The 21,396-nt window shown below is 33.1% G+C and overlaps 1 protein-coding gene across 3 annotated transcripts in view; it reads right to left on the bottom strand.

The window, feature by feature from the left end:
- Window positions 1-21,025, bottom strand: part of LOC143250934 (tyrosine-protein phosphatase non-receptor type 2-like) — a 42,362-nt gene extending 21,337 nt beyond the window's left edge. Inside the window, exons 1-5 of one of the 3 annotated variants that reach the window (XM_076502142.1) lie at window positions 20,803-21,025; window positions 11,053-11,149; window positions 8,983-9,083; window positions 4,817-4,915; window positions 1,029-1,178 (exon numbers count right to left, since the gene is read on the bottom strand). In XM_076502142.1, the coding sequence (XP_076358257.1) occupies window positions 1,029-1,178; window positions 4,817-4,915; window positions 8,983-9,083; window positions 11,053-11,149; window positions 20,803-20,859 (504 nt within the window). In that variant the 5' untranslated portion in view covers window positions 20,860-21,025. The remainder of the gene's footprint in view (window positions 1-1,028; window positions 1,179-4,816; window positions 4,916-8,982; window positions 9,084-11,052; window positions 11,150-20,802) is intronic. The other 2 variants (XM_076502141.1, XM_076502143.1) reach the window with 2 other exon arrangements.
- Window positions 21,026-21,396: the final 371 nt, after the last annotated feature.

The raw sequence follows: 21,396 nt of genomic DNA, 5'->3' as shown, positions 1-21,396 counted from the left end.
CATAAAATAGATTCCATCAAAGTTTCAAAGCAAATAGATGAAATAGATTCCACCTAAGTTTTAAATTAAATAGAAAAATAAATTAAAAATAGATTCCACTCAAGTATTAAATTAAATAGAAAAAATAGATTCTACCAGTTTTAAATTAACTAGAAGAAATATTAATGCAAAATTTGTTTTTGCTTTATTTCAAAAAGGTATTTAAAACAACTGCAACATCTAACTAGGCACTAAAAGTATCTAACTGACAGGACAGAAAGTAATACCTTACATTTTGATTCCACATTACAGATTTTACAAACACATACATACAGAAGTAGTAAACATTGATATTTTAACTTTCTTCTCATAATTTTTCCAAATACCACATTAACCTTTAATCTTACTTCATATTAAAAAAAAAAATCTTCAAATGTCTTCACTTCAGTTTTTGTGTGTGTAAGTTATAAGATAAATGGTGAGGAATACTCAATTTCTCTCATTATTTCAGGTTTGGGGATAATTTTTGATGACTTTTTCAGACTTGCCAATTCATAGACACCATACATAAAGCTTTAATGTTTTACTTTGTTAAAACTAAACACATCTGTACAAACTTTGTATATGGTTTACTTGAAGAGTTAACTTTCCTTTTCAAGGGCTATTTTCTTTATTTCAACATCACACATTTTTTTTAAAACTTCTTCAATGAATAATTACAAATATCAATCTAAAGAAGTTATGAAATAAATAAATACATTTTTTTAAAATTAATATCACATTATGTATTGTGTAAGCTGAAGCTTAGAAAAAAATGATTAAAATAATATTCAACAGAACTGAAAGCAGTTTAATAAAACAAACACTAACTGTATATATACTGCAAGGCAAAAAAAATAAATGCAATTTTACCATTAACATTATTAAGCTTGTACACATTTTAGCCTAATATCTTATTTTAAGGATATTTCTTTAAATCTCTAAATTACAAAAGTAGTTCACAGGCTCTTGGAAAACAACTAAAGTTTCCACAATAGCAAGACACGCACATCTAAGTTTGATACAAGCAGCTCTCGAACAGTGTAGTTTTCACCTTCCTTCTCCCCGCAAATAGTGACCTTAAGATTAACATCTTTGAACACCATTTCATCTTCACCACCATGATGGCTTCCTAAGGGCCAGTATTGATGACACTTCACCTGGAGAATAAAACAACTTTCAAATTACAAAATTTTAGTGCACCAGATGACTATTACATGGATAATATAGCAACTATCAAATCACAAACCTTAATGACAATACACCAGATGAACTTTACCTGAAGAATAGAACAGCTTTCAAATCACAAAACTTAATAACAGTGCACCTGATGAACTTTACTTGGAGAATGAAACATGACTTTCTAACCACAAAACATAAAATTTTTTAGCAAGCCAAGCAAAAATGTATCAAATATGCATACTTTAGTTTTATTTTAGTTGAAATAAAGACAGTAGTGTTTTTCTAACCTCAAATAAAAAGTTAGTTAATTTTGATGGCAAAGGTGTTAAAAGTATAATCTTTAAAAATTGAGTAAAAATTGTAGTAGAGCATTCTAAACATTTTATTAAGATCAGTTAAATCCCATTATTGAAAAATAGTTTTAAAATAAAAAATAAAGAATCCAAGTCATCTCATTCTAACATAAGGAACATATTCCACATGCTACGTCAGAACATAAATGAAGATAAAAAGTTAATTAAGAACCTTTAATGCAAAATAAAAACAGATAAAAGAGGTTGATATCACATGGCAATTTAAAATTAAAAACTGGTGAAGTTTACAAATGGTAATAATAGATATGATACTGCTAGGAAAATACAGACATAACAAAAACTTTACATTTGAATTGAAATCTTCTACTTCACAAGCTATCCATTACCTTTTTTGCAACAGGCTTAGTATAATATACACATGTTCACATACATGTTTACACATGTTAAGTTTTATACTATAGTTTTTGATACAACATGTGTATCTTCACAAAATTTGGTAAACTTAAAGATTTTTAATTAGATATTTGTACTAAAAATTTGTTTGTGAAAATAGAGTATATCTTGTTACTAGTCTGAGTGCAGAGTGATTTCATGTCAAATATTATTTGTGTAATCTCTACAATCTTCTAAATACATTTCACACATTTGTTTTTGGTAAGACTATATTATTTTATCTGTTATTTTCTTTACTCTAAATATGTGGGGTATGTCACTTGGACAGCCTTACAGACATTATAAAAATAGGAAATTATGCTTTTTTTCATTCTATCAGGTCATCCAATATCATTCTATCAAGTCATCCAATAAGTAATGTCCAAAAATGTAATACAGAGAGTGCATCATCATATCTGTCTTTGTAGAAGGCTTTAATGGCTAAAATATGTAGTAGAATGTGTACAAAATGTTCAGACAAATAAAAGAAACTAACCCAACTCCACTTTTTCAGATCATTAATCAAATAAACCCTTATGAAGATGGATGTGTCTGAGGAACACATTAGACATATAATGCTTTATGAGTTTAAAAAAGGCAATAGTGCAGCAGAAACTACATGAAACATTCAAGGTGTTTATAATGTGGAGTATCTCAATGAGAGGTGTCAAAGGTGTTTTCAGAAGTTCAGATCATATGATTACAGCTTAAGTGATGCACCACATTCAGGTCATTCTGTTGAGTTTAATGATAACTTGCTGCTGGCTACACTTGATGAATATTGTGCTGTAACAGTTGAAGAACTAGCACAGAAGCTTAATTCAACCCATTCAATAGTTCACGGTCATCTGCAATAGCTTGGAAAGGTGTTAAAACTTGGAAAATAGGTCTCTCATTATATGACAAAAGCCAACCTTAGACCAAGAGCAAATATTTGCACTTCTTTGCACTCCTATAAATGTAATTCACCTTTTTAGGACAGATTAGTGTCTCCAGATGAAAAATGGATATATTATAAAAATGTTAAGCACTTCAGACAATGGCTCAGTGCAGGTAAACTGGCTAAAGCACAGCCTGAAATGGACCTCCATACTAGGAAAGTCTTGTTAAGTGTTTGGTGGGATATTGTTGGTTGATCCATTGTGAGTTGCTGCCACTCAATGTAACGATTACATCAGTCTTCTATTGTCAACAGTTAGAGTGCTTGAATGTTGCACTGAAAGAAAAGAGGCCTAGTTTGAATAATCATAAAGGTCTTGTATTACACCAGGATAATGCACGACCCCATACAGCAAGGATCACATCTGCAAAGACTGAAGAGCTAGACCGGTAAAAACATCCACATACTCCTTATTCTCTAGACCTTGCCTCATCTTATTATCATCTATTTCAAAGTTTGCAGAACTATCCTGATGGAAAAGAACTTGGAACACATGAAGATGTCAAAACTACCCTCTCTACATTCTTTTCCTCCAAACCCCAAGAATTTTATAAAAGTGGCATTCAGAAGCTTGTGAACCATTGGCAGGAAATAATTAATAACAATGGACCATACATTATTAATTAAATAGCATCAAAAGTGTTTGAAATCCTTTCACTTTTTCTTAACCTAAAATCAGACATTACTAAAGGGATGACCTGATATAATGACTGCAAAATTATACACAAAAATACAAATGCTTATTCTCAGTAGCTTAAGTTTCATAGTGATATATATACTTTTTATTTTTATTAGAGTGACCTTCCAGTTGTGCATGGCTAACATTACATAGTTTGCACTAATGCAGTGTATGTGCACTCATGTTACTGTATCCAATGATATAAAAATACTGACTTATGATCTTTACAAAGTAATGCTGTTTTGGCTGTGTTTTAGTGGACTAGTATTTTGTAATATACAGTCACATTTCAATTATTATCCATTATATATGTATATAAAATTACTATTTAGAAATATATTATTAATTTAAATTTAATTGGAATCCTCAATGGCAGGAAGGGTGGATGAGGGCTGCAGTAGTTCATCAAGTTCCAATCATCTTGGTTTCCTTGCAACTGGACTCAACTTGTTGACTGTCAAAGATCGTGTGTCTGCTGGTGTGCAATATCAATCACACATCAAATCAACTCACACACAGGAGTCCACCAAGTTTAACAAAGTTTCCTGAGCCAACATTTTGAATAGAAGTAAGAAAAGAGGAAACAATGGCAGCTGCTGCTGAAACCTCTCCTTCTATCTGAACTTACCTGTCCTTACTACCAGAAGATCTGTGCAGCAAGGATTGGCTTCACCAGCCATCTCTAGATCCACATATGAACTTGGAGGACCATCATCCTCAACCTCAAGGGATCACCACGACAAGGATTAAATTTAATTTGTTTAAATATAAAACAATAATTAATGAAGAAAGCAAACAATTATCTCTTCTAGTTATGATCTTTAAACTCTCTATGACAGCCAAAATGTGCACATCATGAAATAAATAAGACATTAAAATGTCAAAATTCTTGTAAATAGGTCTTGGATAAAGACAACCATGTGTTTGTTATTTTTTAGGCAACCAATACAACATTTTGGACAATATTTGATACAGGTCAGATTATCCTTTGGACAACCTGGAACATTCTTCAAAATGAAGTCCTGTAAATGCTCACATTTTCTTAAGACTACTTGTAGTAGAAAGTCTAGTTGTGATTCAACCAATATGATGATTTCCAATACAAAATATTTTTGGTGAGAAACCTTCAAAAAATTTCTTAAAAATCTGTAATTTAAAACAAATCCTTAATTACCCGTATATTAAATTCTCCCTTCCAGCCTTGAGAAGCCAATAAATTTTTTGTTTCAATATTGCATCAAGTATACTCACAGTGTTTTTTTCAATAACTCGATTCAGCATAAGAACAGCTTTTGATTTCTGTTCCCATATCATTAGCCAGAAGTGCCCTGTTGTTATTGGCAGTGGACCCTTGAATAACAAAAAAGTCAAAATCAAAAATCAGAAGTGATCTACAGTTATAATTCAGAGAACACACACTTATAATATTAATGAAAAACTACTCTGTTGTACTTAGGAATGAACTTACATAAAAAAAAAAAAAATATTGGATTAACTAAAAATACTTTGTGGCAAGTGAAAAATAACACACACACATATTTCACTAGATAAAACTGCACTCCACTATTTATAACACACACACACATATTTCACTAGATAAAACTGCACTCCACTATTTATAACACACACACACACATATTTCACTAGATAAAACTGCACTCCACTATTTATAACACACACACACACATATTTCACTAGATAAAACTGCACTCCACTATTTATAACACACACACACACATATTTCACTGGATAAAACTGCACTCCACTATTTATAACACACACACACACATATTTCACTGGATAAAACTGCACTCCACTATTTATAAACACACACACACATATTTCACTGGATAAAACTGCATCCACTGTTTATAAACACACACACGCATATTTCACTGGATAAAACTGCACTCCACTATTTATAATAACACACACACACATATATTTCACTGGATAAAACTGCACTCCACTGTTTATAACACACACACACATATATATTTCACTGGATAAAACTGCACTCCACTGTTTATAACACGCACGCACATATATATTTCACTGGATCGGGCTGCATCCACTATTTATAACACGCACACACACATATATATTTCACTGGATAAAACTGCATCCACTGTTTATAACACGCACACACATATATATTTCACTGGATAAAACTGCATCCACTATTTATAACACACACACACATATATATTTCACTGGATAAAACTGTACTCCACTATTTATAACACACACACACACACGCATATATTTCACTAGATAAAACTGTACTCCACTATTTATAACACACACACACACACGCATATATTTCACTAGATAAAACTGTACTCCACTATTTATAACACACACACACACACGCGTATGTTTCACTGGATAAAACTGTATCCACTATTTATAACACACACACACACGCAGCGTATGTTTCGCTGGATAAAACTGTATCCACTATTTATAAACACGCACACACACGCGTATGTTTCGCTGGATAAAACTGTATCCACTATTTATGTAACACACACACGCACACGCATATGTTTCGCTGGATAAAACTGTATCCACTATTTATAACACACACACACATATATATTTCGCTGGATAAAACTGTATCCACTATTTATAACACACACATATATATTTCACTGGATAAAACTGTATCCACTGTTTATAACACGCACGTATATATTTCACTGGATAAAACTGTATCCACTATTTATAACACACACATATATATTTCGCTGGATAAAACTGTATCCACTATCTATAACACACGCACGCATATATGTTTCGCTGGATAAAACTGCATCCACTATTTATAACACACGCACGTATATATTTCGCTGGATAAAACTGCATCCACTATTTATAACACACACACACATATATGTTTCGCTGGATAAAACTGCATCCACTATTTATAACACACGCACACATATATGTTTCGCTGGATAAAAACTGCATCCACTATTTATAACACACACACATATATTTTCCCTGGATAAAACTGCATCCACTATTTATAACACACACACACATATATGTTTCCCTGGATAAAACTGCATCCACTATTTATAAACACACACACATATATATGTTTCACTGGATAAAACTGCATCCACTGTTTATAACACACACACACATATATATTTCGCTGGATAAAACTGCATCCACTGTTTATAACACACACACATATATATTTCGCTGGATAAAACTGCATCCACTATTTATAACACGCACACATATATATATATTTTTCGCTGGATAAAACTGCATCCACTATTTATAACACACACACATATATGTTTCACTGGATAAAACTGCATCCACTATTTATAAACGCACGCATATATATATTTCGCTGGATAAAACTGCATCCACTGTTTATAAACACGCACGCACGTATATATTTCGCTGGATAAAACTGCATCCACTGTTTATAACACACACGCACACATATATGTTTCGCTGGATAAAACTGCATCCACTGTTTATAACACACACACACATATATATGTTTCGCTGGATCGGGCTGCATCCACTGTTTATAATACACGCATATATATTTCGCTGGATAAAACTGCATCCACTGTTTATAACACACACATATATGTTTCGCTGGATCGGGCTGCATCCACTGTTTATATAACACATACATATATGTTTCGCTGGATAAAACTGCATCCACTATTTATAACGCACACATATATATTTCGCTGGATAAAACTGCATCCACTGTTTATAACACACATATATGTTTCACTGGATAAAACTGCATCCACTGTTTATAACACACACACACATATATATTTCACTGGATAAAACTGCATCCACTATTTATAACACGCACGCACATATATATTTCGCTGGATAAAACTGCACTCCACTGTTTATACACACACACACATATATATATTTCGCTGGATAAAACTGCATCCACTATTTATAAACGCACACACGTATATATTTCGCTGGATAAAACTGCATCCACTGTTTATAACACACACACACATATATGTTTCGCTGGATAAAACTACATCCACTGTTTATAACACACACATATATGTTTCACTGGATAAAACTGCATCCACTATTTATAACACACACATATATATTTCACTGGATAAAACTGCACTCCACTATTTATAACACGCACATATATGTTTCACTGGATAAAACTGCACTCCACTGTTTATAACACACACATATATATTTCACTGGATAAAACTGCATCCACTGTTTATAACACACACATATATATTTCGCTGGATAAAACTGCATCCACTGTTTATAACACACATATATGTTTCACTGGATAAAACTGCACTCCACTATTTATAACACACACATATATATTTCACTAGATAAAACTGCACTCCACTATTTATAACACACACATATATATTTCACTAGATAAAACTGCACTCCACTATTTATAACACACACACATATATATTTCACTAGATAAAACTGCACTCCACTATTTATAACACACACACACATATATATTTCACTAGATAAAACTGTACTCCACTATTTATAACACACACACACACACACACACACATATATTTCACTAGATAAAACTGCACTCCACTATTTATAACACACATATATATTTCACTAAACAAAACTGTACTCCACTTTTTAAAGCACAAAACATGAGATCAACAAAGATACTCTGTTGTGATTAAGCCAAATTAGAGAACATTTACATTCATAAAAATAGGCATTTCATTAACTAGTAAATTTTATAGTGATTTACCAATTCATAGCTGGTTTAAGTATCTTATGCAAGTCAGAATGAAGTCAAACTTAAGTTATTGTGACATTCTTGCTAACCAGGAATTGGTCAGATTTTTACCCCTTTACAAAGAGCTCTTCAAGCTCACAATAAACAATGTTTACACGTTTGAAACTTCATGTATTGTACATTTATTCCAACAGTATTTTATTGTGTTTGTTGGTGGGTAGAACAACGAAAGGCAACATGAACTAAGCCAGATGACTGAGATCTAATATCACATATCATTACAAGTTAATCCTAGTTAAACAGTTATGTTTCTGTTACTGTAAAAAGAAAGACTGGCATTACCTAACTACTTACAAAACCTGTAAGATGGTTGTAACTATATCATGAAATCCCTTTTGAAAATTTGTATCTACTATCTGTTTAAAATTGAGGGTTCTGCAGAAAAATGACAGGCAAAACATAAAATAAATTAACACATTCCTCATTATAAAAATTCTGACTTGTATTCCATATACTATTTTGTTTCATACTACACAAATTTTACTGATTTATCTGCAAATTGCAATGATCTTATATTTCATTATTTGTAGGTATATATGTAGCACAAGCCTACCCAACTCAAATTCTATCAGGAATTTAATTTTATGTGGATTACCTGTGTTAAAATATAGGCACGTCTGGCAGCTGGTATTTCTACAAAACTTGCATTAATATAGTCTTTGTCTCCTTTACTCAGTCTAACACGGCTATGGTCATCTAAAAATAAATCAATTTACAACCTGACACTGGTAATCTAAGTGATAAGGGTTATACAAAGAAACACATACTACATATCTATATTATTAAAACTCTTGTAACATTGGAACTCTAGCCACAAACAGGCCAATCTCCACTGATCTTATATGTGAATTTCATGATGAATAGCTGCATAGGTAAGTAGTTGCCATATCCAACCAGATGAGTTAACATGCCACAGGGAAAGGAGCTCATCAGAATTCAAAGAATGGTTACTTGTACAGAATTGTTAAAATGAAAGTAAGAGAAATTTCAACCTATTATAAGGTAAAAAGAATGAAAGATAATTTTATATCTTAACGTGAAATGTTGGCTCAGCCAGTCAAAATCAGCCAACACAAGTTTAAACCCCATTCTGAAATGAAAGACATCATAACATTAATGGTAATTCAAGACTGCATGTTAGAAAATGCTTGAGCATGTGAAGCTGGATTTCAGAAATAGTATGTGGTCTTGAAACACAACCATGAATGGAAGATGTCAACTCTCATGGTGACTTAAACAATGAAACTGAGGTAAAAAATGACAAAAATCCTCATGTAGAAGATTGAATTCCACTACTCACTGATTCCTTTGAATGTACAAGTGTGCGACATTGGCAGTGTAGCCAATGTTTTGCATGTGTGATGTGCAATAACAACTTAATTAGCAGTGGGAATATTATGGTATATACCCATTTTTGGTGGTTTGGATTTGATCCATTGGTAATAATTAAAAAATCCATAATAACTTCATGAAATTTTCATAAATAATATTCAGAATCTGCTTTGACAAGTTAAGAATCACCCCGATAGGCAGAGCACAAAACTTAATTTACCTAGACTAATTCTACCTGGTATTGCTGAACATGCTTAACTTCAAATGTATGCACACTTTCAGTTATGATAGGACCATAAAAGTGGAACACAACACTCAAGATGTGCTGTTCCAATAATTCTAGTACAGAAGTTTACACATACACACAAACATTACAAAATACCTGTCTTTTTCATCCTCTAATCACACTACACTTTTCAATGTTTTTAAAAGATTTGTTTATTTATATCAATTCATTTTTGATTGTCATATTTACTTGATCAACCTGTTCTGAAATAGTTGTACATCTTTTTAAAACATGATTTCACATTCTGTCTGGATAATTAGCATTGTTATATTATTTTTCATTCATTGAGCAGCAATTAATTTGAGCAAATTTAACTATAAAGAAAATAAAAAATAACATTTACCATATTTTCCAGCATTGAAGATGCTTTTATTCACCAAAATATGTCTCAAAAATTTACCCTGCATCTTCCAGGCTGTGGGTTACATTGCTCATAGGCTTAAACCTAAGCCTAGTGGAAGCGTTTCAATACAACACAATAATCTAAACCCCTCTATATTAAACAAAATGAAATGTACAAGTTACTTAGTATTAAATAACAAATAAAGCAAGAACAGGTCACCATACATATGGCACTCTTTTTAACTCCCAGGCTTAGAATAACGTTATTACATATATTCCAGTGGTAATATGAGATATACACTTTCAAAAGTAGATATGATAAGCATATAGCTCACAACAAACAAGAAGTGGGATAGGATTCATGAAACATCTTGGTAAGATTGGATGAAAGTGATGCAATCATATTCTAATGTTTATCTTTTTTTTTTTCAAAATAGGGTGCATCTTGGAAGCTAGGAAATATGGCACTTTTTATCCTTTCTTGGTTTAAAAAAGCAGAAAAAATTAAATTATTTTTTAACAGTCTTCACTAATTTTTAAGACAAGTAATTATATATCAACCCTACATCTGAAACACAACATCCTATGGAAAAACTTTAAAATAGATAAATAATATATACATAGCATAAATGCAAACCAATGTGCACCTCAGAAAATTATTACTAGTCACTAGAGTCTAGCATAATGCACATTTAGTTTACTCACATGGATTTACATCTCTGTAACGATTCAAGTTTTTGTTTTCTGCTTTTCTTGCATCTTTGTATGTGAAGTTGTAATTCCCAGATTCACTTCGTATTTGCTAATAAATATAATTAATAAAACCTGAGTCAATATTTCTTTAAGGAAAAATAAATAATCAATATTACTTGCAACTCACCTACTTTTCACAACCAATTTTATTTCAGGATTAAACTACCTAAATCAACATTTAAAATCAGAGTTCCTTAATATCTTGTTAATTCACTTTTTTATTACAGAAAAAACTGGAGAAGTTTTAACTGTTAAATAATATATTAAATTAAGATTATAACATCTGTTTACTGTAATAAAGTGACTCCAATAAAAAACAACCAAAATGTAAAACCAGAAACAATTACATTTCCTTTAATTAATAGTTAACTCAGTTGCACCAACAACATTTAAGTACAATATACTCAACACTTCATCACTCAAAAGTTTTCTTGACGTAAAACATTTAAATGTAAAAATGTATTTCTGAAGAGTATCTAATATGTTTTAATAAATGAAAAACATTCATACACAGTGTTAAAATTATCTTCTCACATTGTTTAAGAAGGTCAAACACCTATACCCTTCCAACAAACTTAGCTGATCACTAATGCAATACTGAAGTTAATTTGTCACACGAGTTTTTTTTATGTATCACACAAACACAGTGATACTGAAAATCAGGTGACATTTCTACTCCACACAATATTCAGCTTATTAACAACTACTACAGGCAATATCTCTCATGCACAGTCTTCATTCTGTTGCTAAACTACCTACACAAACTATCTGTAGAGCAGTTTTCTATTAGTGATCCTAAAATCTAATGATAAGCAATATATTCCAAATATTTATACATGGTAACAAAGTATGTAACATAAAAATTTTAAATTTAACTGAAGACTCTGTCATACACCTATGCTCTTGATTTTTTCACTCCAAACAGCTGTAGATATACTTGCATTACAGGTTTGGTGTCACATGGACTTCACAGTTGAATGAGAACAAACGTCATTGAGCTTTACATTTACGAATGAAATGTGATGTAACAACTATACACACGCGTGTTGGAATAATGTGTTTATTGTGTTCAGTATTAAGTGGAATACAGGCTGCCCCTCTTACTGGGAAGTTCATGTGTAAATGACTTTAGATATACAAGTTTATCCTCTTATCAGGACATGGCACTCAAATACAAAATTACTTTAAATACATTGTATGTGTATACAATGCACAACAAAACAGGAATAAATACAGCAATGCATGCCAGACAGTCACACCTCTTACATGTACATAACAGAGTTCCATGAAAAAGTAAAACCAGTTTCCTGTTCTTCACAAAATACATGTACAACACTTATATTAAAAGCTATCTCATCAATCAGAAGAACTGCTACAGCACTAAGCATTGAAAGATTACTTCTATACAGCCTACTACTACGCAATGCAGAACCATTACTTTAGCCAGTTGAATGACTTTAATGGCACCTGTAACTCAAAGTCATGCTTAAAAGTAGTCACTAAAGATTTCCACTGGTGAGAAAAAAATCTTTAACCAATAATCATTAATTAAACGGTTGGTTTACTGTATAATACTGAATAATAAATATGACAAGATGTCATAACATTATTCACATACATAAATTGATTTAAGTTACATAGTCAAAATTCCACAGATATTTCGACCAACAGTACGTAAATATAGATGAAAAGTGGGAAAAACCTTCAAATTTAGAAATTTCTAATTTGTTTTCCTGATTTCTCTTTCATACATGTGATTTCTCACATACAACATGTTTGGAGAATATTCTAAATGCTTTACTGCAAGGGTCCAATACACGCACATAGATGTACACATCAACAAAACCACAAGCAAACTGATCATGTTACTTTTCATTCTACCTTTAATGTTAACTTATCATGAAAGGACATTTAAACAAATTAATGTTAAACTTTATTTATATTGTTCTATATACATGATGTTGTAACACATGCTAGATAACCTTCTTTAATTTTAACTTCTTATAGCAACACCAATGTAAAAGAGTAGATTCTTGAACTTTTAGTAAAATAAAAAAAGCTATTATTTTGGTTCATTACACAAAGAAATCAAATCTGAAGTAAGCTTACATCAAATATGATAAACCCTCTTGATTTATGAAAATTAACATTTTTCTAACCTAAAAGATCCATTTCTGATAGACACCTCTTTTTATAAACAGCTTTTCTTACCTGTACTGCCCTCTATGTGTGCAAATTTTTGCTCACCACTAACCATGATACTCCCCCTCCTTCCCTCATGTGTACCGACTTGGAATATCTGCATGTTATCATGGAAATGACAGCTCGCTACCCTCCACCACTAGGAATGTAACATAACTCCTATCATCACTAGTGCCTGTTATACCATGTAGCCTGTAATCACTTCGAGATTGGGCAGTGTATACAAAATCTACACCAGAAACTGAAATAATAGGTAGAAAATAAAAATGATATCTTACCTCTTTCTATACTGAGTTAGCAGAGGATCTGACAAGATGATCCCACTTAAGAAAATGCCAAAAGGAAAACCATGGGACATAGGAATAAAGAGAAGCCAACAATCCTGTGGGAGACCACACCACTTATGAGCCAGAGGCACTCTTTTCCTACATGCAAATGTGTCACAGTAAAGGCAGAAACAATGAAGGGACCTCCCCAGCTTAATCACATACACACATTTAACACAACCATCACCATATCTGCTAGGAACTAACACCTAAGGGAAAGTAGGGAGGTGGACTGCAAATTGGGGGTACATCTCCAATCCATCACTCAGGAGGATGGAATGAAATGAATCACCCAACACCTGAAGGTATCTAAAATTTACATCAGATCCACATTAGAATGAGCATCAACAGCATCCACACTGTCCTACTCTCAACTGAGTTAGATTGAGAACATTCAGGAAAAAAGCATCCATGTTCCACCATCCCAGCAGTTAAGAACTGGTAAGAAGCAAGGACTCCGTAACCCCACTAGAAGGAGGGTTGAAACAGGGCATTGGAAAAATGGAAAGATAATGCACCATGAAGAGTGCAATGGGTGACTGAGACACTTTATTCTACAAAACAGGCCATTGCTGGGAGTGACAATACATGGATCATCTGGGATGGATTATAACTGTTGTCTGTTTTACTCATGTCGGTTCATGAGTGTATGCTCTGGGAATAACATCTTTATAAAGCAAAGTACTGCGAGGCATACAAGCAGTCCCATGGACCACCTCATCTAAATTGTGGGTATATATGACACAGATCTTCCAGTGCAGATTTAAAAATAAGTATACCTTGTCAGGCAACATTTGCTGCTAAGCAGAATTCAACTTGCAAAGAAAATGAATTTTTAAAAAAGGAGCACTTACCCACTCAAAGAGACATCAGGGAGTGCAAAACAGCAACTTGAGAAAGATGAAACCCCACAGAACAAGAAATAGCAAAGTAGTAAAGACAATGAGTAGTAAAGGTATAGGGAGCAGTCCATACACCAGTATTAATGACAGATAGACTATTCCACTATGAGTGGAATGGATGATGGAAATGTGATAAGGTGAGGAATTCGATGGGGAGATACATAAAAAAGATAAGAATCATCACGAAAAAGCCACATGAATCCAATATGCAAGGATAATGGTAGAAGTCATGGGACTAGAAAGAATTTGGTGCATGTCATGTAGCAGTAAAGTGCCCTAAGTTGACATAGGAGGTAATCACGATCGAAAAGATAATAAAGGTGAGATATGAAATGATGTGAAGGTGTAGTTACTATTTTAAAGGCCAAAGTTTGAGCAAAAAAGAAATGACTGAGAAAAAGGAACACACAGGAACTGTGAAATAAGGTGTAATGGACATCAATAGCAAACACATCTGAATAATGACTTCTGCACAGTACCAGGTGGAAGAAAAGAAGAGGGAATAAAAAGAGGTCTAAAGAAGAAAGGGTAAGGACATGAAAGACAACACTGTGGTTCCATTCTAGCAGAGTAGTAGGGGGAGGAAAACAAAACAAAAGAACTGTTGAAATGAAGATACGGGCATAACATGTGATATGAAACATGGCTGACAACGTAATGTAATAACCAATGATGGAGGAAACAGAAGAAAGACCTCTGTCAATGAGCCAGGTTAGAAAGGAAGTGATATGGAGAAAGATTGTACAGGAACGAAGATAACCATAGCAAATGGACCAATGATGGTATGTATACCATTTTCTTTGATACACTGCCGTGGAGGAAGCACATAAGGAGTGGGGAATACAGGATGGCACATGTTGCAAAAGCCTGGCCTACTAAACTAGGGATGGGATAAAGGCAACACATGAAGTCTGAGTGTGGAAATGGATGGATGGCACATGCCAGACTGGCACTAAAGAATGAAGATGGGGAAAGAGGAAGTAACACCAATAGTTGGCACAGAAGTGGCTGAGATAGCCAATATGGAGCCACTGACAGAACCTGGCACAGAGTGGCATGGATGATTGAAAGGTGTGAGAAACTGATAAATGAGAGGTAGACATACAAATCCATCCAGACTGAGAGCATGCACCACTCCAGCCAAAGGATATGGAATAGAAAACTAAAACTGTAGGAGCTGAAAATTGAGATAAGAGTCAATGGTGTCCATTTCTGAAACACTCCACTAGGCACAGAGCCTCTGATGAATCCACAGATCCTGTGATAACTCCACAATGAGAATCCTTTCAGAAAATAATAAATAATCTCTGACAAAATTCAAAGCACTCAGAATATGACAACCCAACAAAAAAATCTGATGGCTCTGGGCCCACTGCAGGAAGTCCAATGTCCAAAACCAGGGGTCTCCTCACTGAATCCCTCTTGCCTGAAGATGTACGAGTCCATTGCTGAATTGTCAGAATGCACCATGACCAACTGACCAAGAAAGTGTGGAAGGAGATGAACACAAGCCTGAAGAACTGTAAAAAGCTCCAAGAGATTAATATATTAAAAAGGCCCTGAAAGAGTCCATCACCCCAAAACCACCCAAAATCTGTAAAAAGGTGGCATTCAGACTGAAGAAGAGGAATTCTAATAGTGGTAATGCTTCAATCTAACAACCAGGTGTAGTTAGTGTGTAAGGAAGAAGGGAGGGGTATCCAAGGGATCCTGAACAAGGCTTCCTCAGTTCAACAAAACCCACAGGAAGCAATGCATGTGAGCATAAGAAAGATGGATGAGAGCCTCCAGTGATGCTCTAATTCCCAAGAGAGAGAGATGCTCTCACACAGTGAGAAAATTAGAAAAGGAGACACTATGAACTAGAAGCACTATAGCCATCTAAGGAAGGGGAGAATGTTAGATCCAACTGGAAAGGTAATTGAAAAACAAAAATGAACTATGTACTTTATGTGGATGAGGAAAGTCTTCTCTACCTTCTCCAACCAAGCTGCTTCTCTTACAAGAAACTGAGTACGAAGTGCAAAGTTAGTCTTTGAACAAGTTAAAAGGAACCAGTCATCCATGTAATAGTGGAAACAAAAGCTCCAGGAATGAAGAAAATAAACAAATGCCCAGACCATCCGACCAAAAACGTTAGGTAAGTATGAACAGAAGAGCCCAAAACTGAAACACACACCCTAACATACAAAACAAATATAGTGTCCAAATACAGAAGAGATGTGAATGTGCAGGCATGCATCTGACAAATTAACCTTTGTCACCCAAAGACCAGGAGTAAAAACCCAGAAATACCTATGACAGATTCCATGGTGATGTGTAGCAAGAACAAGAATCAGTTCAGAACCAACAGAATATGTGTGCAAATAACATGAGCCTGTACCCAACTTCACAATGCAATCACCTACACTGTTGATTGCCCTGAAAATGGCATCCCAAGGACCAATAACAAGCCTCAGAAACTAAAAGGATAAAACAAAATGTATCTGATTTAGCATGTCTACATATGGGGAAGGAAGCATGGGAATTTCTCCCTTTTACACACATGCCTGTGAGGTATAAACAAGAGGAAGAAACATGCTGTCAATTTCCTATTGTCATGGTCAGGCAAACCTTTGCATGGCATGTGAGAACAACCATCAAGTGACTCAGAAGACTGCATTAGAGTTCCCAATTCCTCATAAACAAGAGCCATTACATTCTAAGCATGCTCAAACACCAAACTGAAGTGGCCAGTAAATCATCTGTAGTAGACACAGCATCAGTGATAGATGCGACATGGAACTGTAAGTCTACAACCAGTGGAGTTGATGGGAAAATTATTTTTTCTCCAAACAGCTTTTGCAAAACTGTCAAAATTCAAAAATAATAGTTGTAAAAATATGAGGCTAAAGAACAAACAGTAAACTTGACCAATTACATGAAATTTTAGTCTGAAAACAAGAGTAAAAATGCATCCTGAGAGTTAGACAACTATTTGAGAAGTTTCCTTAGTTATTATGATCTGCAAAGAAGAGAGGGTGTTAGTGATAACATGAGATGTATTACACTCCTATTTGTGGAGGATTGCTGAACTACCTTTTGCATGATAACTAGTAGATGTTGCACATGAGGATAGGTGGAAATATCGAGGCTAATAGCAAGTGAAAATTTGCACACATAGAGGACAATGTAAGTCAAAAGAAGGATAAGTTCATTGACGTTATCTGAACATGCAACCCGTAGATTATGAATCAAGTGTTCTGACTGCCAGACCATGTCCACACACACATACACCTATATATAATATATTTAGTTACTGCATTTATAATATAAATTTATTAGTTTGATGTATTACTTAAAATTTATTGTTCAAAAATTTTCCTCACAACTTAAAATAGTTAAGCTATGGCTTAACAAGGAATTGGATAAAGTGTCCTGATTGGAAGAAATAACTATAAGTTGAAGAACATCTCAATGCTTGCTATCCAAACATTTTTCTGTATTAAAATGAATCATTTGCAGAAGGATACACCAAATGATGTCACACTGGTTACAAGTTTGAATTCCTTTAATATTTTTTTAATATAATGGACTATACTTCAATTGTTTTCTTTTAAACTAGTGAGCACAATGGATCAAATGGTCTTCTGTTGATAGGTTATGTTCTAAATGATTCAGTTCATGACAGAATGTGTTTACCTCATTATAGTAATAAATTGAATTCAACATTCTCTATTTAAGGGTACAATAACTAACAATAATAACTGTCATTACTATATGCACAATATGTCAACCATGCAAGATAACAAGCCATACAGTATCACTATGCAGCAATTTATTAGATTGTGAGATGTAACTGCATGTCAAGTTATTAAAGATAATAACTTACAGCCTACTGATAATTAGTTTGACAATATTTTGATTTTCATATTTGCCTCCTTATCAATATATCACTATTTTAATATAAATACTGGTACTCATTATGACATTTATGATAAAAATTCTTTACATTCATGACAGTAGTTTAAAAATAATTTACTGTCACTATTTACATCTATAAAGTAAAAACAGAAGTTTAAAACTGAAGAAACTGACAGTTACTTTTGCCAAGTGTTTTTCTATCTATTTAGACTCCATCTAATGCTTCTTTTACAAACTGCTACATACAACTGCATTCCATACTCACAAATTAGAAGATTTATGCTGCAACTTCAACTATGTAGTTAACAATTAACAAAAAATAATTAAATATTGTATCTGTGAATCAAACTCTCTCCACGCTACCCTCCCAATGTTAACAGAATGTCAGTGACTGATATCACGTTATCACTTTAACCCTTTCCCAACAGATCACTGGTCAAAAGCAATAATCATGTTTATTGACTTACATTCAAGATTTTATTGAACTACTAGTTTGTGAATTTATGCCAATAAGTTTGGGATCAAATTATAAACTATAATTCAAACTTTAATATTATAATTGAGTTAATTTCTTACTTTGAAAAGTAAATATTAAAAGAACACATCTAAACATAGTTTTTAGTGAGTCACATGGTATGTGATGTTTGTGATGTCACAATACTAAGTTTGTAGTTTTGTACAAATTAGGAACTCAAATTACTAATAGTATTAAGCTAGAATGTAAAATAAGAACTTCATATCTTTTTATTATACTAAGACATGGCTTATGTATTGATTCAAACACAACAACCTTTTCACATCTCTCCATTTTTGAAAATGGTTCCTTAAACACACTTAGTTCAATATATGATGTGAATAACCAATCAACAGCTTAGAATGTCCCCTAAGTGGTCTTCTCAGCCACTTTAATCTGTGAAAAAGCTACCACCTTCTTTCAATTCAAGGAAGTAGGGTGGGTCTTTAATCTGCTGTAAGTTTCATATTTTTTAAAATCTAAAATACATCTTATTTACTATGCTTAAAAACTTAGTGTAATTCTATGGTATCAGTGTAGTTATTTATGATTTTTGATTATTCAATTGTGTTTGTGTGTGTATAAAAAACCTAAAATAGTTCTGTTTGATATCCTCCAGAGGTGAAATTTTAAAAGGCTTAGCAACCTGTTTCCAGCAACAACTAAGTATAAAGGTTGTGATGAGAAGAGATAATTGTTTGCTTTACTTCTTGATTTATTGTTCTATATTTAAACTGTAACCTCAATGTGATATATGTCATGTTATGATGTAACTGACACATCATTCACACCATTTTTATCATAGGCTATGGTAGCACACATTCTTTTGCTGCAACCTCGCCCAAAGATACAATGGATAGCAAAAACATAGTCTGCTTATACCAGATGACATAATGTAAAGTAATTAATTAGTTACCAGGGCAACATAAAGACAGTTTACAAGTCCTATTCATCATTACTGACATGCTGTTAGTTTGATTTGGGCAGATATATCTATTTATAGGTCTATAAAAAGAGTTACTGTTTAATGTACCACCAATTTGAACCAACATCATGTTTTATGTTTTGATTTGCTCAGTCACTTCTGACAAATAGTGAAAGACAGCTTTAGCAATCACCATTATGTTTTTAAAGAGAACTGACAACTAGATTAAATACAGTTGCCTTCAAATAAATCATACACATTCAGAATGTATTAGTACTGTACATATTTTAATTTGTTTTTGGTGTACAACAATTGGCATTTTGTTCATGGGAGATTAATGAATATTTCCAACTCAGAATTTGTAGCCAGGAGTTATAATTTTCTGGGACCTTCTACAATTATAATATAAGTATTATTAATATTACCATAAACACTAGATTACATACTATTGAAAAAGTCTAGTATTTAATAACGTAAAAGACCCAACTCTAAAGTAAACAATATTATTATATATAGCAGTGACAGTAATTACAATTTATAGTACTGGCAGCAATCCAAGTAATTCAGTAAATACCTATGATGACTTTAAATTGTGGTAACACTCATAACAGAAAAATATTCATGATTAACTTTTAGGGTTTTTCAATTTTAGTATACATAGCACAGTCACAAACGATATATGCCAGATGATTCTGATTTAGTAGTTATTTCTAAACATAAACCATGACATTATAACAAGTTAAAATTATTTAACTAATATTAGTAATACTTATAATATGCCGGTATTACCAAACATTAGGCCTAATTTAACTGCAATGATTATTCGCGGAATGTACTTGTATACGTTGCCGTCGTACTAAATAAATCTAGCGCCTGTGCAGTAACTTAAACTGAGGCTCGGATATTAAAGACTCTGAACAGTTCACTCACCTGGAAAGCTTGTGCCCAAGCGTTCTTGCTATCGATTTCATAAAATTCCTTCTCCATTGTGAAATACTATTTTATTCTATGATACATATACTGCTTGGCCATTTATTTTGTGCTTCAATAGTCAACACCTCTTTTAAAATATCAAATCATAGTTAACAATGGCACATCTATATTCTTCCTCACCAGCTAATCCCGCCGGAAATAGACTACACTGCCCTCTGTTGATTTTCTTACTAAGTAAATACTATATACCAACTTTAACTTCTTGAAAATAAACATCTGTGATGACGAGAAACCCACTTGAAGTAAAAATGTATCTCAGGGCAGCTGGTATGGGTATTAACACTTTTACTAATAAAGCAGAGAACAACGTTTTCACCTACTTAGGTCATCTTCAGGTTAACCTGAAGGACATTGAAACTGAACACTGGGTTCCTAAAATACTGTTAACAGTGATTCAGCGAAAGTATCCCATTGACATATCTACACGCTCTAATCATAAGTAAAACAGCTTTAACTGCATATTTCATTAACTATATTCTGTATTGAAAATATGGTTAGTTATGATATATGTAGATAGTTTACTTCGAACAG

This window comes from Tachypleus tridentatus, chromosome 5, assembly GCF_004210375.1.
Source record: "Tachypleus tridentatus isolate NWPU-2018 chromosome 5, ASM421037v1, whole genome shotgun sequence".
In the NCBI taxonomy this organism is placed as follows: domain Eukaryota; kingdom Metazoa; phylum Arthropoda; class Merostomata; order Xiphosura; family Limulidae; genus Tachypleus; species Tachypleus tridentatus.
Note: the sequence above shows the minus strand (reverse complement) of the source record. Positions and strands in the feature narration are given on the sequence as shown.